This window comes from Ailuropoda melanoleuca, chromosome X (assembly GCF_002007445.2).
Source record: "Ailuropoda melanoleuca isolate Jingjing chromosome X, ASM200744v2, whole genome shotgun sequence".
Taxonomy (NCBI): domain Eukaryota; kingdom Metazoa; phylum Chordata; class Mammalia; order Carnivora; family Ursidae; genus Ailuropoda; species Ailuropoda melanoleuca.
Genome location: NC_048238.1, coordinates 42125489 through 42150163, shown reverse-complemented (window position 1 = coordinate 42150163; position 24675 = coordinate 42125489). Strand labels below are relative to the sequence as shown.

The following is a 24675-nucleotide window of genomic DNA, read 5'->3' as shown; positions in this document are numbered from 1 at the left end:
TTTTAGGACACTTAAGTTCAGACCACATATTTAGACATCTATTTTTTTTTAAGAACTGAATACCCTACTTCCCATTTACTTTCTAAATTTCTAGTTTTTCTCAGGGTTTTCAAGAGCTCAATACTCTGTGCACCACCCTGAAAAATGTTCTCCTGCTTTCTCTGAACTGATCGGTGGCAATGTGGCCAGTCCTCAGTCAGCGCTTTGGCAATATAAAACACACTGGCTGTTTCCGATTCTCAATATTGTCTTCACTATCATCATTAAAAACTCGACTTCAAAAATGGCACTCTTTGTGATTTATTTAAAAAAACAAAAACAAAAGATACTGTCAGGGTAACAGATTCACCTTCCTACTCATCACCTCACAAAACAAACCAAGATCGAGACCCAACCGGGACAGGTGATTCAAATACTTAAAACGTATAACATGCTTGATTACTTTGCATGATGGACTCTATTGCATGACAAGTTGTTAAAAACATATTCGTTCCCCCCACACCTGAACAAGTTCGTATCATCATGGTTAAGGGGCGCCTGGGTGGCTCCGCCAGTTAAGCATCCGACTCCTGATTTCAGCTCAGGTCAGGATCTCGGGGTTGTGAGGGGTGGTGAGTTCAAGCCCTGAGCTAGGCATGGACCCTGCTTAAGATTCTCTCTCTCTCCCTCTGCCTCTGCCCCTCCCCACCTTTAAAAAAAAAAGATCATGGTTAAGAATTACTTCACAGGGGCGCCTGGGTGGCACAGCGGTTGAGCGTCTGCCTTCGGCTCAGGGCGTGATCCCGGCGTTATGGGTTCGAGCCCCATATCAGGCTCCTCTGCTGTGAGCCTGCTTCTTCCTCTCCCACTCCCCCTGCTTGTGTTCCCTCTCTCGCTGGCTGTCTGTATCTCTGTCAAATAAATAAATAAAATCTTAAAAAAAAAAAAGAATTACTTCACAGCCTTAGACCACACTAAATCCCCATTACTTTATCTTTCTCATGTTCCAACGGAAATGGAGACTTGCTAGAGAAATTTATACTGTGCTCTGCTCTTCCCGTAAGGGGTTCAGATACAGCCTCTGATGCCAAAACGACTGAATCAGCAAATTAATCATTTGCTCTGCCAGCTGGCAAATCCAAAGTGTCATCAATGTCAGATTAGCCACCAGAGGATATCGGTTCTGTGGATTGTACCACCTCTGTTCCACAGCTGGCCTGAGCCAGAAGGAAGCCGGGGTCAGAAAAGGAGCGTGTCGGAATAGAAACGACCTTGAAAGTGGCCATTAGTTTGCATTGCCAGTCCCTTGCTTCCTCCCTCCAGTGGTCTAACCGCACATTAACTGTTTCAGCCTCTTTAATTCTTTACGTAGAGGATCTGACTATACAAAGTACAGCAGCTAGACTTCTACAAACCCACGGACTCCCACTCTTCTCATGACTGGATGTCCCCCAGATCTTTTTCCTCGGAAAAGCCTAACTCTCTTGAAGCACTTATTGGCATTCTTTTGTAGACCCTTCCCTTGTGTCGGGCAATTTTCTTTTCTTAACGCCCAGACTTGTCCCAACTCAAATTAATTTTTAAATCGCAGATCATCTAAGTCTTTTGCCACTGAGGTGTGTGGCCACTTGAGGCTACTGACAGGCTTTGTTGGTTAAGTCTGTCCAACTGCTGAATCTGCAATGGCAGGAAGAACATTCTCCTTTGCCTGAAGACAAGAACCCCTTGAGTGTTTGCAGTCTAGCAGAGAGCTCTAGCCACAGTTAGCCAACCTTTGAGCCAAACCATAGGACTGGACATATAATGAATACCACACACTACAGCTACTTCTAGCCTGCGTGTTACAAGGATTCCTGAGAAGCTGAGGTTAATGAATGAGATTTATCAGGAGTGAGGTATCAAAGGGTATTATTCTCTGGAGGGCCAATCGGTGCTTAGCATCTAGAAAGTATACCTTGGCACAGTGTTATCTGATTTCTCGAATTAATTCTCTGAAGTAGCACCTTAACACTGGCTCATCTGTCTGAAATCAAAAACAGCACAGAAGAAACACAAAGGCAAACTTAAACGCCCCCCATATCGCTGCCGCGCTATGAAATGCGAACAAACATTTGTCATCAAATACCAGAAATACTAATGCTTCCTGTTTTGCAAAGTTTAGCTGGACGGCTAATAAGGAAAGATAGGTAGTGAACCAGAAATAGACAGATAAGAATGACTTCTACACAACATACAGGGGCGGTCCGGCCCACGGCCTCATCTCACGTGAGGAAATCAGTGGCATGGAAGGGACAAAACACATAAAGTGACTGAGTCATGACTATAATAGAAGATAACCTAGAGAGGTTTTTTTCTCTTTCACTAAAATGTTAGCGTGATATACTTTAAAAAAAAAAAAGAAAGAAAAGAAACTCTGGCGAGTGCCTTGATATTTGAAAGATAAAAATCAATACGAGCCTTGGCTACCCAGATCTGGGCAATAAAAGAATTTCAGATTTTGGAAAGATAAGAACTAGGGGTAAAAAAAAAAAAAAGTCCTAGATTCAGGGCTCAGCAAATTCTAAAATGAGGAACCCTGAGGTGTTCCAGGAGGGGAGGCGGAGGGCAGGGGAGGATACGCCGAGTGACTGCTGGTTCCAGGCTGGAAGGATGGCGCAAAGTGCAGGGAACAGACCTGTAGAACAGGAAGGTCCGCACTCACAGCCCTGGCAGTTAAGTCTCTGGCTGCGGACACCGCGCAGAGAGGGACGGAGGCGTGGCAGCAGCAGCTGGCCTAGGGAGCAGAGCAAATGGCTGTGCATTACCTCGGGTCCACGTGCCAGGCTGCTGAGCCCTGGTTTACAATTTAACTAGCCCTGGGAGTTATTTCTTGAGAGAGGAATGATTGACCAGGCATCACGCTCAATCCCAAAGAGAGGACTCGCTCAATCCCAAACAGAGGACTCGGGACTGAGGAGTGGGAGGAGAAAAGAATGGAGGGGAACACAGGGCGTGGGGAGGGGGGGGAGCAGCTGCACTTGGGGAAAACAACAGAAAATGCAACCGGGCATCAGTCGGAATGATGGTGGTGGCTCTGTGATTCCACCAGGTGTCCCTGCAGTGTGATGGTTTCTATTGCAGGAAAGGTGGTAGAAAATTGAGACAGGCACCTTTGCAATTGGATAAACAAGCACCTTTGGTGTCACCAGGCCTTGTCCACACCCCTGGGTATTAGGATGGTTCTGCATTTTATTTAGAATTCTAACGAGCCTCAAGGGAGTCGCAGCTGCCTATCCTAATTCCAGTGCCTCGAATAGATCTGAAAGTACCCCAAGCCTAAATTCATGTTCACAGGGACAACACTGGCCTGTTGTATGTACTTAACACTGGGAGGAGGAATGAGTGCCCAGTTATTTTAGTACTGGTGGTCTTTACGAAGGAATGCATGAGAATGCAGATTCAGCTTGGGATCTTGCCCGGTTTATCAGTATGCAGTCTAGACTTGGTTCCCTTTACTATTCTTACATTTTCCAGAAGCCTAAAGCACCATCACTCATGGAGGCAGCATCTGGGTAAGAGAACTAGTTGGGACCTCACAAAAAAAAATGTGAAATTCCTAGTCATTGACTTTGCTTAGAACTTTACTAATCATTCATTCCAAGGAAGCTGGAGAAATCATTCCTTGCTACTAACAAATTCGTGGCAAAGTCCTTGTCTACTCGCTAACAAATACCATCTGGAAAATTATCCTTTTTGCAGACAAGGAGAAAGTTCCATAACTTATCTTTGTGCACTTCAAAAGAGTACCAGGAACAAGCAAGCTATAAAAGTCAACCTCCCTAAATTCATTTAGAGAAGGTTAACCAAAGCAGCATTGTCTTATCATCAGATATTAAAATTAACATACACGTACACACACACAAACTAATAATGCTAAATATTGTAACAGGAACAAGATAACATTTGAACTGAATTTTCACAGTCTGGAAAACACCATTACTATTTTCCTTCTGGCTTTCCTTTCTGTGGTTGGAAAAGCAAAGCCCCTTAGTTTACACTTCATCTTCCACCAATGACAGTTAGAGTCCCAAAAAAAGTGACTTTTTCATGAGTTTCCTGCAGGCTATAGGTCAGGACGGTTGGAATTTTTCTTGCATAGTTTTCAGTGATTGCATATTGGCTAACAATTATGTTTTAAATTTTTTAAAAAATTAACAAGAATCAGACCAGAGCAATCTCAACTCTTTCAGGAAATCCTCCTAACGCCATACCACAGAAGCCTAACTGTATTTTCTCCTAAAGAGAAGATTAAATTCCAGAGATTATGTAGTGCAACTGGTTAACTTATAGGAAAGAGACAACACACTAATATAACTTCACCATCCAAATATGGGAAATGTGTTTTGGGTACCCAGTTAACAAAATACATCCATGGTCTGCAATGTCCTTCCTGTTTTATATCCAGCACAAGCCTGTGATTCTAGTTGAAGAGAATGGAGTCAGGATCTTGGTTTGCCATCTGTGCTATATGCTTTAACACGTCCTTTTTGGTAATGATTCCGAGCAACCGCCTGAAAGACCAAACGAGACAACAAAACAAAAATGAATCTGTGGTTAACATTTTCAGAGGTGACGCTTTTTCGCCCCAGTCCTTTGCAACTCTGTCTTCAACACTGTCTGCACTCACAGCACGAGGCGCTAACGTGACTAGGTTACGTGCGCCAGGCAAACAGGACTGCACGTGGGTCCCTAGACAGGCTGCCAGCGTTTCTACTTCAGGTCTTGCATCCTGCTACTTCTTGTGGCTTAATTCCCTACGTATCTGAATCTTCTTGTTTGCCGCCCAGTTCAAATGCTCCTCTTCCAGAACGCCTCCCCTGGTCCTGCAGGCTGGCAATGACTGCGTCTTCCTGGCAGCAACTGCCTGACCTGCGCCCTTGTCCTGTCTATTATGTGATATGGGCTCATGTGTTCTCAGACTCCCTATGACACTGCGCACTCCTTGAGGGGGGAGAAGGGCATTATTCCTTTTTTTGTGTCTCCTTGGCATCTAGTAGAATACTTTCTTGCATGAAATAGGGGATTCGGCAAATGCTGAATGAATCAGTTAGGGAAAGTCCCCTTGCTGATTCAAATCCTTCAAGGCATCTGTTACAATATTTAGAAATCGTAGAGAGTGAAATTCTTATATAATTGCTGGATTAACATAGCATGCTTAGAAAAAAAAAAATCCACCCTCCTCCTCCGCCTCCCTTCTTTTCCAGTAAAAACAGCAGGGCTTCCTTTACTGCATAAGAAATGGCCCAGGGGAAAGAAAAAAAAAAACAGAAAAAAAATTTTTTTAATTAAAAAAAAATAAAGAAATGTCCCAGAGAGAGCCTTGGCCTTGAGAGTCAGAAGACTTGTGTTTAAAGCCTACCTCTACTATATAGTAACTGGGGGCCCCTGTGTAGATCTTCAAACCTCACCGAAACTTGCTTTTCTCATCCTCAAATAATAACAAAGGTACTATAAGAACCAAATACTATATATATATATCTACTACCTAGTACCATCATAACTTCAGTGCTGTCTGTTCAAAAGGACACAGCCGTTTCCTCTGAGGGGGAGGAACTGCATTATTTATAATGCACAGCCAGCAGTTCCCATCTCTCGAACACACTTTTTCCCCCAAGCCCCTTTTCCGTTAATTATGATGATAAAAAAAACACATCCATCTTCATCTCGGGGCTTCGGGAGGGCCTATAATTGCTACTAACGTTCAAATGAATTGGGTTCTTCTCTCTTTATCTCTCTATGTTCTCTTTCCTCCCACAATCCAACGTGCCTCCACCAAAGAGCTCTCACCCATTGTGCGTAACCAGGCACTGGCGCAGGCCCAGCTTGCGGAAGATATCCACTACAATCTCCATGGGTGTGAGGTCAGTCACAGTGAAGGGGCTGAGATCCAGGATGTTCCGGAGCTTGAGGGTGGGCGGGGTGTACGGTGGCATGGGAGGAGAATGCTCAGTGAAATAAATGATGGAAGTGCTCACAACCCCATCCTGTTTTTTTCGAGCATTTTCTATTTGAGAAGTAGAAAAAAATAAGTTGAAAATGGAAGTGCTCCTTCTATCCTCATGGCCCCTAATTCGTCCCATCCTCCCTGTCTTCCCCCCCTTTCACACATATTTATTTATTTCCACAGTGGATGCCGTTACCCTCTTTCTGAAATCCTTACCAATTGAAATAATGAGATCTCTTCGGAGGACAAAACCCACAAGTCTTTGGGACTCCCGGGACACCACCACTGGGAAGCCACTGTAAGTGGTTTCACTGATGATAGTCTCTACATCTTCCACGGTCATACTGTCCTGAGTAAGGACAGTCAATAAAGGATCATTTCTCCGGGGTTTCATCACATCCATTGCCAGGGTCTTATGAGCAAACTCTTCTTTGGCTTCAAGAAAGGGGTAACCATTGAGCCGAATGTGAGCATCATAGATGCCCTCTCGCCCAAGAGCATCTGCCACCCACTTGCTTGTCATGGCTGCAGCCATCAGAGGCACAATGTATTCCAAGCCACCAGTTAGTTCAAACATGATGACAACAAGAGAAACAGTCATCCGAGTCACCCCACCTGCAAAGAAATGAATAGGCTACTGAAAACAGGAAAAGCTCAGATTCATTTCAGTGAAGGGCCTAGGACAGACCCTTCCCAACCAGGAAAAGCTTACTTACCAGAAACACTGCTAAAAGGAGGTCCCCTGTAACTGCAACTGATTAAAGCAAGTGTGTAATGGACACGAGTCACATTTCTCAAAATAACATCTACCAAAGCGTAAGAGGCCTTCTGCATTTTTCTCCTTTTGTTTCTTATTCGTGTGTTGCTTTCTCCCCCCTAATTATAAAGGTCATTGCAGAAGATACCCACAATGTGTGTAACACTACCGAGGCGAGAGGTTCTCCAGAACACACAGGCCACTGTGGAAAAGTCAGAAAACCTTTCTTTAAAGTCTATAAAAGATGGGGCGCCTAGGTGGCTCAGTCAGTGAAGCGTCTGCCTTCGGTTCAGGTCATGATCCCAGGGTCCTGGGATTGAGCCCCACGTCGGGTTCCCTGCTCAGTGGGGAGCCTGCTTCTCTTCCTCTGCCTCCTCCCCCTGGCTTGTGTACTTTCTCTCTCTCCCTCAATAAATAATAAATAAAATTTAAAAAATAAAATCTATAAAAGAAAGTCATTATCCATAAGCTCACTGCCTAGAAATAAGCAGAGTAAAAATTTTGAATGACTTTTTCAAGTTTTTCACTATGTAAAAATATATGCTTTCACATAGATGAGCTCATATTACATGTTTAATTCCCCACTGCGCTCCCCTCCCCCCACTTTATGTCAGGAACATCTTGTGTATTATCACAAATTTATTTAACATTATATTTAAAGATGTTAAACATTAGCATCAAATTTAATAGCTACACAGTGTAATATTACATGGTTATATGGACCATAATCCACTTAACCAGTTCTTTCCTATGCATATTTAAGTTGATTCCAATTTCTTGCCATCATAAATAATCCTGTGATGAACATTCTTGGGCAGATATCCTTCTCCAAGTTTCTGATCATTTCCTTAGTATGATGAAATGTGAGAGTAAAATTGCTCCCCAAAGGGAGGAATGTAGCTATACAATAAAGAATGCTTTCTTAAAGCACTTGAAAAATGGCAAACCCAACAGGAAATGGATGGTCATTAAAAAATAAATCTGCAGTCAACTGTGTTTCATATCACACTTCTTTATTATGTCACCTGGGTGGCAACTTCTTCAAAATCAACGCAGACACTACTCACCTAGACAGGCTGCAGCCCCAACCATCGCATAAAGGCCAGGGGTGATGCAATCCGCTCCCTGACTACACCAGCTATTGAAGATGGCCCAGTCATGGTGGTAGTAAGCCAGCTGCTCCATTCCCACTCCTAAAAGTCGACCTGCTATAGCACCAACAGCCATGCTGGGGATAAACAGGCCAGAAGGGATCTGCAGAGAGAAAGCAACAGCCGGTCAGGGAGGAATGGTGCACTCACCTGGCATGTGGTAAGGGCTGGAGGACTGACCCTCTGCAAAGCGAAGAGGCCAATGAAAATTTAACTATGCACTATGCTAGCAAGTGGCTGTAAAGACTTGTGTAACGCTGCAGGGGCTAGAGGTTCTCTGGAATGTGCAGGCAAGTACTACTGCAAAGACACTTACCCTGATCCGGGGTCCATCAGGCAAGAGCCTGAACTCTCCAGACCAACACAGAACTGGAGGCAGAAATTAAGCCTTTCCCAAAGAAAAAGGAAAATAGATGGAGTTTCTCACATATGCAGACATTGTCCCCCATTCTGAATTCTTAGCAACAACGATTACCCTCTACTGACTATCTACCACGTTCTATGCTGGATACTCAACCGATGGCATGCCCCCAGTTCTTGACAACCACCCCCGGGAGACAGGAGTTATGATTACCCAATCACAAAGAACTCAAGGTTCAGGGAGGTGAAGTAACTCACCCAAGGTCAAGATAGAGTAAATACCGGTGCTGGGGATGAAACGCGACGCTCCTAACCATTCTCATGTATTGAACCTTAACCCATTGCTCACATTAAGAGGATTGTATACGAGGTTATATTTTATTTTGTAATAGAATAAAGAAAGACAAAATGATTACATTTTTTAAAATGAGGTAAGTGTGGATGCGTGACTATCCAAAACAAACAAACCAAAAAAAACAAAAAAACCCCACCAACACCAACACCAAGAGACACTCTCATCCGTCTCCTGCTCTATTTCCTGACTCCTAGGATGTTTACAGTGAATTCTCCATGTTCTGTGTTAAGGGAGGGAAATGATGACATGGACAAAATAAAACAGCAGATTATTTTTAAATAGCCTGTGTTTGATTGTGGAATACATTTGAATCTGGGTGGGTCTGATGGCCTGAACATTCACGTTACGTGAAAGAATGAAGCCACGATGGGAAAAAAAAATCACTCAAGAAGCACCGTAGAACCTTCCGGGGTGTCCAGGAGGATGCATATGAATTCAGACTACAGTACCGCCTAAACTGAGCTGCGGCGTCTTCTCTTCTAGCTCGAATCTCTGGTTCCCTAGAGAACAGAGGGAACTAACCTGGTAGCTGGCTGCTAAAGGAAAGACAAACAAAGAACCCAGGGAGGAGGAAGAAAATACCTTAACAAATGTTCCTTTCTGATTTCTTCTGAAACATGGAAATGTAATAGGTACCGAAAATAAAAGATGCTGGCCTGACGTCTGCTTTTGACAGTTGCAACAGTAACTGGAAACACCTGTGAAGTTCCTGATACTTGGGCATTGATAACAACGATAAAGAATACATTTAGCACTACACAGGACTGAACTGTATGACATTGCTATTTTAGTGGTCAAAATGGTTGAATAACGGCTACTCCATCTGGTTCAACTTGATATTTTGCTCTATTGGCAAACTCTAAAGCCACCCTATAAGGACCAAAAATGTGGTGGTCAGATACTGTTTTAATACAAAATGCACATGCATAAATACCTCCCCACTCCTTCTGAGGGGCAAAATCTGTTTTCCACTGGAAAGGAGAAAACATTTTTCCTTAAATCTCATCACTGAGGTTTGCATGTGGCCTAAAACTCGGCTTGGATATAGATAGAGGTACAATCATCTAGGAAGTTATAAGGACATGTGGTGAGGGGATGGCTTCTGAGGGTGGGGGACAATGCTACATGAAGCCAGAAGTGCCACATGAGCTTTGAAGATTGTATGTCGTCTTGGCTTTGCTCCCCAAACCCACAGCCACACATCTACCCACCGAGTATCAAAAGAATCTCCTCACCTTCATGCCAAAGGTGAATATAGTGATGACAATTTTCAGTATGAGCGTCAAGGCCAGCTGCCACATGGCACTGTAGACTCCCACACCAGCCGGTCTGTCGGGCAGCTCACCTCCCTTGCTTGTGTTGAAACGGTTCTCATAGTCACACAGCTTGGAGGAGTCCAGAAGGCCACAGTCATTGAACAGCTCAGAAATGAGCTCACTTGTGCTCATGCGGGTGTATTCATTGGGGAAAGCCAGGACGGCAGTGATGGCTGTCACAACGAGTACCTCTACAACAGGATACTTGCCCAGCTGAGTGGTCTTACGCTTCCGACACCAGGCAATGTTGGTGCGGATAAACAAAGCTCCCCACAGACCACCAAATATGCCCAGCAGAATGAAGGGCACGAGCTCCCAGAGATGCCAGGGGGTGTGAAACTCCACATAAAATAGAACCAGGCGGCTGTTGCCAAAGGGATTGATGGAACGTAGAGTAAATGCTGCCACCAAGGCAGCAAAGAATGAGCGCCACAGCGTTTTGAGGGGGAAATAGTAGCTGACCTGGAAGAAAGAAGGTGAGAAAGCAAACGTAAATCAGGATGCAAAGTTTCAGGTGAACAGTCAGTGCTGCAGGCATGAGAGCTGAGGACAAAAGAGCTGCCCAGAGATCTCTGGTCACATGGTAAATGGTAAAACGCGGAGTTGGGCAGACCACTTTGGGTCCACAACATCCAAGAGACACCAGCCAGCATTCCTGACGCGAAAGCAACACACACATTCTATAGACAGATAAAAGTAGTTACCTCTTCTAGGCTGAATAACACTCCTCCGATAGGTGCCCCAAAGGCTACAGATACACCCGCTGCTGCTGCAGCCGACAACACCTACAATCCAAAACTCAAAATTAGTCCTGGAACAATGGCAACTTTCTACCGTCTATCACATTTTTCAAAAGGAATGTTAGTATTTACTAAACATTTTTAAAAAAAACTTCATGTCCTCCATATCCAGTTAATCAAAAATGAAGTTCAATTCGTATTTACTTATTTTGAGAGCAAACACTGCAGGCTACATCTTGAACACATGGTTCAAATGCTTGAACAGGCTGAGGGTCTTTCCTCTGTAATTAATCCAGACATGTACTTTATTCTGTATCATTCCCTTCATCCCCAGTACTCTCAATCCATTAACTGAATTTGAGTCTGTACACCTATTAACCACCTAAAGGAAGTATTTTCAGTGATATATTTACATAGTGCTTCCTTTATTAAGGAATGCTTTTTAAATGAGATTTTAGAGAAGGCTGTAATGATACAAAACTGAAGTAACAATTGGCTCACAGCTATTCAGGAGCTGCAAATATTCATACGATAGGTAGTTAGGATTTCCTGTACTCTGTGCCCCACTCCGTGCCTAGTGATCCATGGAAACAGAAATAGGGAGCAAATGAGAAGCGACGAGAAGGGGATAGATTTTGAAGGGAAGAGAAGACCTAAGTGTGTTTTGGTGAGGCAAGGAAAAGGCCTAGATGGGAAAGGAAGAGGAAGGGGAAGAAGCTGTCAGAGGGAAATAAAAAAGGACAAGGAGGTAGAGAAAGAGAGCGAGTGATACTTAGCTCTACCTTAGTACGTAGACACACTCACACGCATGGAAAATATGCATGACCAACACACCAGAATTCACAGAATGATAGAGTCCTTTCAGTGGATTCTGGTTGCTGTGGAGTGGTAAGTGATTTGTGGTAGTAAGGAAATTTTTAAAAGAAAGTTTAATGAAAATTAAGAGTTTCTGAAGATAGGGGCACCTGGGTGGCACAGTGGTTAAGCATCTGCCTTTGGCTCAGGGCGTGATCCCGGCGTTATGGGATCGAGCCCCACATCAGGCTTCCTCCGCTATGAGCCTGCTTCTTCCTCTCCCACTCCCCCTGCTTGTGTTCCCTCTCTCGCTGGCTGTCTCTATCTTTGTCAAATAAATAAATAAAATCTTAAAAAAAAGAGTTTCTGAAGATAAAATGGTTCTTGGTAAAATAAATAGGCATGTTTCCCTGGGAGCACAGGAAGGCCCAGGAAAATGAAGGGGAGGAAGGGGTGAGGTCTCTGGGGCTAGCCTGGGAGGACTCCAAAATTCATGCCTATATACTGGCTTTCATCTGAGAAGGATGAGGACAGTCAAACAAGAGGATTTCAGTGACTCTTTTGGATGAGTTATGAGGAAAAAGAAAGAATTGTGATAGCTAGTTTGCTTCTTTTTTTTTTTTNTTTTTTTTTTTTTTTTTTTTTTTTTTTTTTTTTTGCTGACAGAGTGGACTCTGTCTATGCCCTTCCTTCTCAAATCTGTAATCTCAACCATCTGCCCACTCTGACAAGGCCCTGGGACACAAAAGTGTTGCTGCCGATGGTGAGAAGGACAGGAAAAAATAACTGGAAAGTCTAAATAAACAATAGGAAGTGAACTCAAGATGCAAATATTCACGAGTCTAGTTAGAGAAATACATGACATCTATACAGAGAAACAGCCCAAACTCCCCTCTCATTTTATAAGGAACTGTTTGAACAAAAATGCCCATTTTACGGAATGAAAGTAACAGGTGATCTCTAGTTTCAAAGTCACCCCTACCCACAAAAAAACCCAACAAGAATCAACACTCTACTCTTGTCAGCTCAAATGGCTTTTTCATCTCTTTAGCTTCTGTTGTACATTATTACCATCTCACAACCTCACCGGTTTCACACTGCCTTGAGGCCCCGCTACCATTTGACGGGTAGCTAAACAATCGACTCAGATTTCCCTCTCCCTTTCCTGCTAGCCTTCCTCTCCTGCCAGAACTTTCCCCCCAAACTATCAAAATGTATTCCATATTTGAAATTTCAACATCTTCAAGTTTCCTTCTGGGCCTTATGGTTTGTTTTGTTTTGTTTTCCAAATAAATCAAGAGGTTCCAATTTTGTGAAAAATCCGTTCTAATGAAATGAGCTTGGCCTTGACCCATTTCATATGTGATTTCTGTGTAATTCAAGGAAAACAGAGCAAGAACCGTTATTTTCTTAAATCCTTAATTATAGCAGGATAAAAGTAACCAATGACTTAGAACACTTCTAAAAACTGTTCTTCCTCCACAAAATGACACACATTAAGAACTGCATGAACATGAGAACAGCTACGGGGATGCTGTGGTGGAACTCATTTAGCGGGGTTGAGGCAGAAGGCAGGGAGAGGTCCTGTACACAGAGAAACTCATGCAGTGTGGCATCAGGTAGAAATAAAAGATGGAAAAGCTGCTATATGAAGCACATGAGGAGCTTATATTCGTTCACAGAAATAAACGACTTCTTTTAAAAATCCTCCCTTATTTTTGTAACTTATTTTGTAATAAACAACACATAACTTGTATAGCATTATATGTAATAAAAGTTATTACAATTAAAGTCCTTCCTTCTCCCTCACTACCACCTCACTTTCCCACTCACCACAGGTGGACACTTTCAATAGTTTGGAGTGAAACCACTTTCCAGACACTTTCTTTCTAGGTGTGCATATACATACTTTTTAAAACACATTAGTTAATTATTCTATACACACGAGATCCCAAAATTGGCTTTTGAAACTATATTTTGTAGCCATCATTCCACATCAAAATACGAAAGGCTATCCTTTTTAACGACTGCCTAGTATTCTACAGTATGGCCGAAATATTGTTTATTCGATCGGCCCCCTGCTGACGGATGTTGCGATCATTTCGTTTTACCACGATATTGACAAATGCTGCACCAACCAGCCCCACACACATACCTTGGTTCCCACACGCACTTGGGATGTCTGTAGGATAAATTCCTAGAAGTGGAACCGCTGGGTCAAAGGGTATTTGTACTGACATTAGTTATTACTGTTATTACCTCTCTGCGCTTGGCTTCATTCTTCCTGTATTTGTTGAAACAATGGCACAGGATGTTCCCACAGCAGCAAGCCACGTGCACTAGGGGGCCCTCTTTGCCCAGGCTCAAGCCAGATGACACGGCCAGCACCAACGTGATGGTTTTGATAATCAGGGTCCACTTACCCAAATAGCCCCTAATAATAAAACCGCTCAAGATAGTTTTTATCTGCAGGTCAAACACAGAGAGATTGAATATAGACTAAGCAAGTAAACAAGGCTGGGAATCAATAATCTGGACCTCATTATGGAAACTGCACCTTTTGAACAAGTGACATATAAATGTTTGACCTACATGACCCCAATTTGGGAGGGAGCCCAGGAGCCCAAGAAAGCAAGAACTGTTCTTTAAGCTTTCAAGTACCTTTTTTTTTTTTTTTGCCATGCACTGGCTGGGCAAGGGAGTACTGCAAGCATGAGAGTGTGTGTGGAGGAGGGGAGGCAGAGTGGGAGTGTGTTTTCCTTACTTACATCCTTACAGGCCGGTAGAGCTTTGATTCTCTACCAAAGAAATCTGTAACTACGACTTGGTCAGTAAATAGAGAGGGGCAAGGTCGTCTGGGTAACCTCAAATCTCAGTGGTTTCAGTCACTGTCAAGCAATCCAAGCCAAAAGTAGTTAGAAACAGGATTTCAGCCACCCTCCTTCTAGCCCGAATCATACTGTAGGAAACAAAGCAAAGAGTTTTATTCTCCTGCTCGAACAAAGTTGACAGTGCCACTACTTCTTCAGGCCAGAATCTTGGGATCAACCCTTGATCTCCTTGGGTAGGGAGCAGGGGTTGGTCATCAAGGGGCCTGATTCCCCAGGAACCCACAAGGGGGCTAGGAATCAACGCCCTTTCATGTCCAGGTGGCCCAGGCTGGGAGACTTGAGGGATGACCCAGAGGGACTCCAGATTTCCTCAGGGTCTGATCCTGTTTCATATTCAAATTGCCGGAGAAGCTGGAATACTTATTAAAGGCTTTTAAACAAGAAGGATTCACTATTGTTAACCATTTATAAACTGTTCGAGAAACTCACCTCAGGAATTCCGGAGCCACAGGCATAAGGCGCAAACACTTTGACAAGAGACACGGCCAGGAAGGCAAACAGGAGCGCCCAGAGGACATACATGAAATAATTGACTATGTAGGCAAAGGCTCCCTGGAACAGGGGAAAAAGAAAGAAGCTTGTTTTAGCCCAGGCAGCCTTCTGAGTAACAGGATTTCGGGAGAGGGGCTCAGAAAGAAAAAGACCAGTATCACAGTGCTCAAAACGTCCCTTCCAGGATTGTCAGCAAGGTAACCCCTGAAACAATGTCGGCCCACCTGATACTGAAAATGAGAGGCTTCGCTACACCCAAAGGAAACTGATGCAAGCTCCTAAGGATGGACAAGAACGAAGAACAAACAAAACCCTAAGCAAACTCACATTCAATATGAGACCTCTGGCACGTTTTGTGGTCAAACAGATCTGATTTTAGGTCAATTTTATTAAGAGTCTTGAAAGCTCTTTTCTTAGAACAGCTGAATCGTGGCTACACGTTTGAAGTGAAGACCAGCTCTACCTACCTTGGTGTCATATTCTCACTGGAGGTTATAGTGTCGAAAATTCCTGAGCGTTTTTCTTAAAATATACAGTTAAGTTCTACAGAGAGACACCACATCTTTTGAGAGAATTTTGCTATCACAGACTCAGCAACAAGTATATGCGAGTAGAAAGTTTCAGGCTCTGACCATAAAACAGGACCAGTGAGATGCCAGCCCTCCTAAAGAATAAAACAGCAACAGCTCTTTTTAAAATGGAGAGAACATACTTTTGAGACTGTCCTCCTATGATAATGAAGTCTGCCAGAAAATAAATCTAATTTTGACCACTAATAAGGAGTTACCAACATAAAGGCTGGCAAATAGTTACATCNAGTTAAATTTTACAAAAAAAAAAAAAAAAGCTATTTTGAACATTAGGAGATTATGCTTACTGATAAAAATAGAAGTTGAAACTCACTCGAATTACATGAAACACAAAACTCACTGCACTTATGACTTCTTAAAACATAAAACATTATTAAAATAATTTACTGACCTAGACAAAAGAGAGCCAAAGTGCTCAGGATTTTTTTTTCCTGAGTTATAGCTTTGACACAAGTTTTCCATTATTTTAGTCACTCAGAGGAATAGATAATTGCTCTCTCTTGGCCTTTCAAATATAGCTAGGGAGGAAGAAGACTCCAGAGGGGGGAAACAAAGAGAGAGAGGGAGTGGAAAGGCAAGGAGCTAAAAGTGGCTAGAGGCAGAAACCTGGAGGCTAAGTTCTTGGCAGGAGAACTCTCAGAATCTAGAAGACTCTGTTCTGGCACCCATTTCATTCATTAAAAAAAAGACAGCCAGAGAAATCTGTCACTTGAGCAAATGTCAAGCTCCAGTTTGAAAGCTCTAGTTGGAATACTTAAACACACACACAGCTATGATGGGGCAGCATGGGGGAGCCTTGCGGGGATAGAACCATAGTTCTAGATTTCACTGTGGTGGTGATTACACAAATCTACACGTGTGACAAAATTGCGGAGAACTACATACACACACGCGCGCGCGCACGCACACACACACACACACACACACACACACACACTCAACCTAAATTCCAGGGCTTCTCAAACTTTTCTACCCAAGTACTCCTACTCTAGGAGAGAGGGAAGGGGGTAGGATACTCAGGAGCAGAGCTGAAACACAGACTGTTTTACCTTAATAAACATGGGAATTTTGCATCCCTTTGTAATTCAATGTAATTTTAGAAAAAAAATTCAGAAAAAAACCCTGATTTTCTGAGAAGGCACAAAGCATTTATCTTGTGGTTTCACCCACTCACTGGCACGCCGACCTTAGCCCAATTTGAGAAGAATAGATCTAAACCCTCTCACACATATGGTATGTATCTAACCCTTTTACTGAGCTCTCCCGGAGCCATTCATGTACATAAACACTCTTATCTCTGACTTTATTATTTTCCTAGCCTTCTTTTCCCTTGACTGTGTGTGTGTGTATGTGTGCATATGTATGCACACATGCACACATCCCATTTCAAATTGTCTGTGGACCAAAGTAGGAATAAACATGCATTTTAAATGTATAAATACATATCCTAGCCTTGTCTCAGTCAAACAGAATAAATGAGCAGTGAGCTGAGATGGTACCTGTTTAGGTTGGTGGAAGCCACAGTGGAACTGGGAACTGAGAGTTGTTTTATTCTGTCTTGTGTGTTTTTGTTTTTAGTGGGAGAGATCTAACAAACAGCCCGAGCAGTAATAGAAAGGGAAGGAACTGAAAAACAAAGTTACTTTTACATTGAAAAATATCGGCTAGGATATTAATCTCCAAAGAAGGCTATGGGCAATTTTATTCCTGCGTTTCTATTATTTTCATATGGAATGTATCCTAATTTATTTTAATGTCCTAATGCAACGCTCAGGGGAAAATTACTTTTGAAGTGTATACAATAGACACATTTTTAACCCACTCTGACTTTGTTAGAAATTATAGCATCCCTGTTGGCTGATTCTGACATTTTTACTGAAACTATTAGAGAAAGACAGATTCAATCACACTGCGCACTAACAGCTAAGGAGAGACACCGGGACTGTTTACAACAAGCAAAAACGTTAAGTCACTGTGTAAGCATCAAAGGATTCCACATGGCAGGATCAAGGGAAATAGGGCCACACTTAAACCACAAAGGCAGCTGGCACTGGCTCCCCTTTCCATGAAGAGGAAAATAGGGGTGCATTCCACAGTGCCATGAGTACAGTATAAGAAATTCAGTCAGTGTAAGAATAACAGTCAGAGGTTTGGAAATCTTCACAACACGTTACCTCATCCGTGCTGATGATAAGCTGGGACCAGCTGTTCCACTCTGGGCATTTGTCTCTGTCTTCGAAGGTGACGTGGTCGGAGTTCCAGCAACAGTGCTCATGGTTAAACCAGAATCCCTCAGTGCATATGCCTTCTTTTAAGTCTGTCATCCAATGAGCAGAGATATCTATCAAGCCAGCTAAGGAACCTGATTTGAGGTGAGGGAAGGGAAGGCCAAAGTTGTCAGAGAAAACGAGGGAAAAGAGAGCAAAATACAGGACAAGCCATAAGCTTTCCGGCTCCCCCTGCAACCTCTTTCTGACGGTCTGTCTGCTTGATTTCCACCTATCACCTCCAATAAATTTTGCCTGTCATCAGATGCCTATTCAAGAGGGGGTAAAAAAAAAAACCCACAAAACATTGTCTGCATTGAACACCATGTCTGTAGAATTTCTACACAGGGGGAGCTTGGGGGAGGGCGAAGTGATTGGGTGGGAGCAAGGGGTGAGTGGATTTGCCTTTTAGCTGATGTACGTGGCCAAGACTCCGCTTTGCCTCACAGTTGATGGATACCAATCCCCGAAGACAGTGAAGTTTTTAAAGATCATCTTATTCTCACTATTTACATTAGACTGAGAAGATGTGAACTGCCTGCCTTGAAGACTCTTATATGATCTTTGTTTGAGACGGCTGCGGGAAGGGAGCTGACGAAGCCTACAGAGAGGAGAGCTCAGCCTTGTTAGCGATCGATCTTGCTCCATGGACGAAGGAACCTGTGCCATGGCAGGAAGGCACTCGAGGTTGAGGGAAATGAATTTGAAAAAGCACAAAGTGCAACGCACATGGAAAGTTACATGAAGCTACATACATGTCGAAGCCTCCTGAGCCTCGGACGTGAACATCCTCAAGTTTTCTTAGTGAAAAAGGAGCAAACAATATTATTGGCAGAACAGCCACCAAAGGCAAGTATGAGAAAATGAATAGTGAATGGGGAATTATGTGCTATGGCTAATAGACTGGTTAAGATCGTTAGAGTCCTTTCGATTCTGGCCTTCTCATCATTTCTGTCGTCCAGATGAAGAAACTCTGGCATAAAGAAATGAAATGGTCTAGAATCATGCTTTAGGGAAATAGCAAAGACATCATAAAATTCACAGCCCCTGAATTCCCAGACTGTTCCTGCATTCAGACACACTGCTTCTATTGTTGCTCTGCGATGCTTAAAAACAAAATGCCCTGTGTGTACGAGGGAAAGAAAAATATTCACTGGCCACCTAGTGACAAGAAATACATTAAAAAGTTAAGGATATTACGCCTACATTCCAACAGGCTAGAGGCCATGTCATGTGCATGTTTGGGTAGGTGCTAAAAGTATTAACAGAGGTTATTTACATACTTGAATAACCTAGTCAAATCTAACACCTTGTTTGACACCTCCTCTCAGCCACGCCCGCCTTCTCTGCCTTCTCCGCCTTCTAACTCTTACTGCACCTATTGCCCAGATGCAGAAAATTAACATGTGTTAACAGAGTTTGGCTTGTCCTCTGGTTGTTTCATGTGAGCCTGTCTTATTCTACCTAATGCCAGCACCCTCAAATCCTATCCTCCCTTTCCCTGCTATTTCTCCTTCTTTCTCCCATTGGGCTCCTTCTTCCCTGGTTACAAATTTTATCAGGTTTCCCTTACCATCTTTAGAAAAAAATGCTTTCCCCTGTCCTTGTGACCATCCCAAGCTTCTGTCCCTTCTCTCCTTCCGATGGCCACCAAATAGCTTCCAAACTTCTACACTGGTTGCTTCCCCTTGAAATCCGACTCCTAATATTTATGAGATAGTTTTCCAGGGTCACTGGTATCCTAGGAACTGCTAAACTATATAATCTTTTCTCAGCCCTCTTCCTTCCCTTCAGCCTCTCTGCAATACTTAGCATTACAGACCACTCGCTCTATCATTAGCCAACTCGAAACTGGCCAGACCATGTTCTCTCTCCCATGCGAGCCAGAAGGAGTAGCATTAACACCCTAGACCACACGTTGGCAAACTACGGCCCAGGGGTCAAATCTGCCTCTATGCTTGTAAATAAAGCTTTGCTTGGTCTCAGCCATGCTCCTGTCTTTACCTGTTGTCTACGGCTGCTTTTGCCCTACAGAGAGCATCTGGGCCACAAATTCTAAAATATTCACCATCTGGCACTTTACCAAAAAACATTGCTGAACCCTTCCCTAGATAACCTTTGAAAACCCAAATAAAGGCTGAGCCTTTATTTGTAGCAATCATCTTATGCCCCATGGCTCGTAAATCTTCTTAGGTGACAGCAGCAACAGTGTTGTTAACAACTGTGGGCACCGCGCTGAGCACTGCCCGCACTAAATCTCATCTACCTACTATCCTGTCCTCACAGCAAACATGGACTACACGTACTCTTACGAGCCCCATTTTACAAACCAGTAAACTAGATCTCCCAAGGCTTAAGAAACTTGCCAAAAGTCACAAAACTAGCAAGTGGTGGGACTGGGATTCAAGTCCCAGGAGCCGCAAAGGAGAGCCCATGCTAACGGACATTTTATCCCATCTACCTCCAGGTTTCCCCCCTAACTTCTGTTTCAGCTCAATATTCCAGATCTTCCTAGGCCCATCTTTTAATGCCATAAGGATACAACCCTTAGCATCTCTGCCAGGTATTCTCGGCTTTCTGCTTCCCCGGTGGGAGGGGAAGCCTGCTTGGGAGCTTGCTTTAAAGCTGTATGGCCATAGCAAGTGCACTATTCCTAGTTAGACTGCATTATTTGGAGTGGCTTGCGAGGTTGACGGAGATGACAGGAAAAGGTAGTACCATCCCACTCATCGGCCAGCATGAAAGAATGAGATTGTAAGTTTCTTGAAGGTATATGCGCCATATCTTCTATCATGCTCTTCACCACCAAATGAGACAGCAGATGTTTAAGAAATAGCTACAAAAAGCTCCCAGGAAGTTCTCTATCTCCTCTTGTAGACCCCATGTAGTTGTGTTTAAAAAAAAAAAACTGATTGTCTCGGGGCGCCTGGGTGCCTCAGTCAGTTAAGCATCTACCTTCAGCTTGGGTCATGATCCCTGGGTCCTGGGTCCTGGGATTAAGTACCACGTTGGGCTCCCTACTCAGCCGGGAGTCTGCTTCTCCTTCTGCCCCTTCCCTGCTCGTGCTTCCTCTCTCTCTCAAATAAATAAAATCTTTAACAACAACAAAAAAAACTTGACTGTCTCTATTAGAAGGACTCTTCCTCAAGACAATCACTAGAAGGCAGTGCTAATAGAGCCTTAAAATGGATACAGTATTTTATAGCATACAAATGCATTTAGATAATTTCCCCATTTAACCGCATTTATTTAAGGAAGGGGATGCAAGTATTAGTATCCCTGTACAGATGGGAACACTGAGCTTCCTCCATGTCCACCAGCAATTTATTCCATGAGGGAAACAGTAAAGCACAGCACTCAACTCAGTTCATGACTTGGGGGAAGGGCACACCACAATTTTAGGAGATTTGTTTAGAAAACAAACATAGTTTCCCATACCTGATAAGAGCCCAATAAGTAGCATCAACAACCAGCCAGAAAAAGCATCACTCACGCTGTGAATTAAGGCCCATGTCGACTCTTTGCTTTTATTGGTAATCTAGGGAGACATGAGAAAAAATTGGTACACTATACACACACACTTGGCTTTTCTCCTTAAAATGTACAGTAAAGAAACACAAAGACAAATCTGTTCATTAGGCATAGGGACCAATCTGGGGCTACTTCTCAAATAATCATGGGCTGACCCAACCTTATCGGGAACTTGGGGGTTTACTGAAGCCTGTCTTACTGAACCCCACCTTTATCTGCAGTATCGCAATGGCTCCAAGTACCTTAGGGGTTCCCCCATTCAGCTGCTAATACTGAATCACCTCAATTTGTCTCTGTCTGCCCTAGTCATCTGATATTCTAAGGATGGTCTCTTGACTCACAGCAAACAGGTTGAAGGTTTTTCCAATCAACAAACACGGGCTTATTAGAGTGGTGAAAGTACAACGTGAGGTTTCCTATCCAGGGCTATGCTCCAGGTCAGGCAAGTTCCAAGACTTGCTTCCGGCACTGATCACAGATACTAAATGGTATCAGGGATGTGTCTCTTTATTTTCAAAAACCTGCTGGGAATATGTGAGGCTAATCGAGAGGTGCAGAGAAGTCTACCTTTTAGGCCCTAGCTCTGTCCATTTAACCCTTTGGTGCCCACATTTCAAACCAAGCATTCTGACAGCTTTGTCACTGGCACTTCCCCCTTCTCTGCACCTCTATTTCTTATCCTTGAAACTGTGACTTCATTACCCCATCTTCATCTATAGCGCTATCACAAATAATGATAAATTATTATAAACATTTTAAAAGCATTTTAAAAATTCATTTCGACCTGTGACTTCAAGTTTCCAGTTTTAGTGTTGAAAGTAGATGAGGTGACGCTTTCCTGCGACAGTGTTCCCAGTCTGATGATGAACAGTTAACACAAGAGGTCCCTTTTGAACACTTGATAAACACATTCTAATTGATTTTGAATTATTATTAATTGGCATGTGTCTCGGATGCAACCATTTTCAGATAGTGGGAAATACGCCCCTGTCATATCCCAGGTGACTTTCACAATGTAAATAACATGCTGAATATGCAACTGATGACAAATTGAACTCTGAATTACAGATGGCAGAAATTCTAAAGCTTGCCTGATGAATTGATATGATAGAATATGTGTGCGTGTTCCCAAATAGCAGCAACCTTATGAAAAAACAGACTGTTTTTGTAGAGATCCCCTATTTCAGTTAGGATAGAAAACTCATGTGAGATGATCACAAATCCAAGGATTACACAGGAATTTCTCAAAACCCCTACCAGGGACAACCTAACTGCTAGGCTCAGGTGATCATGAGAAAACCAGTCAGGAGATGGGAATGGCTTAAGAATACAAAGCGATCTGCCCCTGACTGCCCAGGAGACTTGCCTGGCTCTGAGAGAAGGAAATCATGAACTCGGGAGAGAGTTGGACCAACTTAAAATCCACATTTTAGGGGCGCCTGGGTGGCACAGTGGTTAAGCGTCTGCCTTCGGCTCAAGGCGTGATTCCGGCGTTACGGGATCGAGTCCCACATCAGGCTCCTCCGCTATGAGCCTGCTTCTTCCTCTCCCACCCCCCCTGCTTGTGTTCCCTCTCTCACTGGCTGTCTCTCTGTCAAATAAATAAAATCTTTAAAAAAAAATCTTTATTAAAAAAATCCACATTTTAAATTTGGACTCAGAGCAGAAATAGTAAGAAAGAAAAAATAACCACGCCTAAGGTTGGCTGAAGAAATGTCTCACCAGAGCTTCTCCCGCTGAATTTGGATCACTGGGGCTAGGGCCCTCCCTTTCTAAGGAACTCTCCGCGGGGCCCTGAGAGGAGCTAGAAACCGTGCTTCCCTGATTTAAATGATACACAGCAACAAGTAAAAGGCAAAAGACCTTAGCAGACAAGCTTTAAGAGGTTTTCTCTCTGGAAAGAGAAAAGTGAGGAAATTCTCTCACCAAATTCAAAGGAATCTGTGCCAGAGCCATGAGCGCCATCTTATCACCTGTCACGTTAAATTAATGTCCTTAATTTGAATTTGATTGGTCTTGCGGGTTTGAATCCAATGCGTGAATTTTCTTTTATGGTTGTACAAGAGCCATAATCACAAGGACTTTACCCGTAGGCTTCAGTAAACACCAGGGCTCTCAGATTTTTTTTCTTTTATTCCTTTGAAAGAAGCCCCCTTTCTTTTCTTAGTTTTAAAAATCCTGTTTCAGGGAAAACCATAAAAGGGAAATGAGATCGAGGAAGAAGATCTCTGAAATGTACTTCCCCTCCACCAAGTTTGTTTTCACCTCTTTGCACAGGCACTTACACCCACGTCAGGGCAGCGGGGATCCTTTCCAACTACTCACTATAGGAAGATAAGTCACCCTCAAATACAAATTCTTTTTAAAATCATACACAAGGTGCCCTAAAAATAAAAGTTAAGTTAAATAAATAAATAAGTTAAATAAATAAATAAGTTAAAAAAATGTCTACATTGCCAGTAGACAGCAGATTCAGCCACGTCCTGGGCTGAAGGAAAGCATACATATCAAGAATACGGATCTACAACCTCTTTCCCTCATGCTTCCTGACGCTTAACTCGCGTACCATCTTCATTCTTACCTCTCGGTGCCTATCCCGGTCTCGAGACTTCTCCCTCACCCAGTCAATTGTGTTGAAATCATCATAGGTCCCCACACCAGGGATTGGCTCCTCCAAGAAGTCCATCATCCTATTTGAAGACCCTATTCCTCCACCATTGTATGACTTGTCCTCTGTATTGAACAGGAAACAGACATTAGGACCTCAGACACTCCGGACATCTTAATGCCTCCCTGCCGAGTACCAAAAGGTGAGTCCTTAAAGCACGGGATGATTACAGGTAGGGTGTGCTGTTAAAGCAATATAATCATTGATGGGAACGTCCATCACATTTAGAGGTGTCTGTGGTCTAGGCACAAAATGATGAGGGCCTTAAGGCAGTATAAATGGAAAGGGACAGAGGAGCAGGACAGAACAAAGGGAGAAATGACAGGAGTTGAAGTGTACTGGGAAAGGATTTATGAAACAAAATGTGGGAGCGCAGAGCAGCTGAGGTATTTCAGTTTCTTTTACGGAAGGGAGACAAAGGGCCAAAGGTCTTTGCAGACATACCACATCAGAAACCATTTTGCATGTGTAAGGCAGTGATTCAATTCTGGGAGGTGGCTTTTGCCTGAGTGGGAACTCCAAAGAAAGCATGTCAGCTTCTTCACGAGTTAAGCTGGCTGGAATGTACATATTTCCCTTCAATAGGTGGAAGACTTTGATCCCTGATGTAATGGGCTTGTAGAAACTTTTACTGAGTATGTCAGAACAGTCTAAGACCTACAAGTAGAGATTCAAAGACCAGTATACAGCTCAGCTATGGAATGTCCCTCCCTGATCCTTCAATGGAAGCAACATACCCACTTGCCCAACCGCAGTCCTTTATCTGCTTTGCTTTCAGCGCTTCTATTACAATCACTTAG

The 24675-nt window shown here is 43.2% G+C and overlaps 1 protein-coding gene across 4 annotated transcripts in view; it reads right to left on the bottom strand.

Moving 5' to 3' along the window:
- Window positions 1–818: 818 nt before the first annotated feature.
- The window catches only part of CLCN5 (chloride voltage-gated channel 5), a 154255-nt gene continuing 130398 nt past the window's right edge, over window positions 819–24675 (bottom strand). For 3 of the 4 annotated variants that reach the window (XM_002917742.4, XM_034648969.1, XM_034648970.1), the window contains 11 exons: window positions 23789–23940; window positions 21115–21214; window positions 17584–17771; window positions 14757–14879; window positions 13696–13902; window positions 10606–10686; window positions 9821–10363; window positions 7787–7973; window positions 6179–6577; window positions 5806–6022; window positions 819–4529 (listed from right to left, as the gene is read on the bottom strand). In XM_002917742.4, the coding sequence (XP_002917788.2) occupies window positions 4439–4529; window positions 5806–6022; window positions 6179–6577; window positions 7787–7973; window positions 9821–10363; window positions 10606–10686; window positions 13696–13902; window positions 14757–14879; window positions 17584–17771; window positions 21115–21214; window positions 23789–23940 (2288 nt within the window). In that variant the 3' untranslated portion in view covers window positions 819–4438. Of the gene's footprint in view, window positions 4530–5805; window positions 6023–6178; window positions 6578–7786; window positions 7974–9820; window positions 10364–10605; window positions 10687–13695; window positions 13903–14756; window positions 14880–17583; window positions 17772–21114; window positions 21215–23133; window positions 23353–23788; window positions 23941–24675 lie in introns of those variants that run through there. The other variant, XM_034648971.1, reaches the window with a different exon arrangement.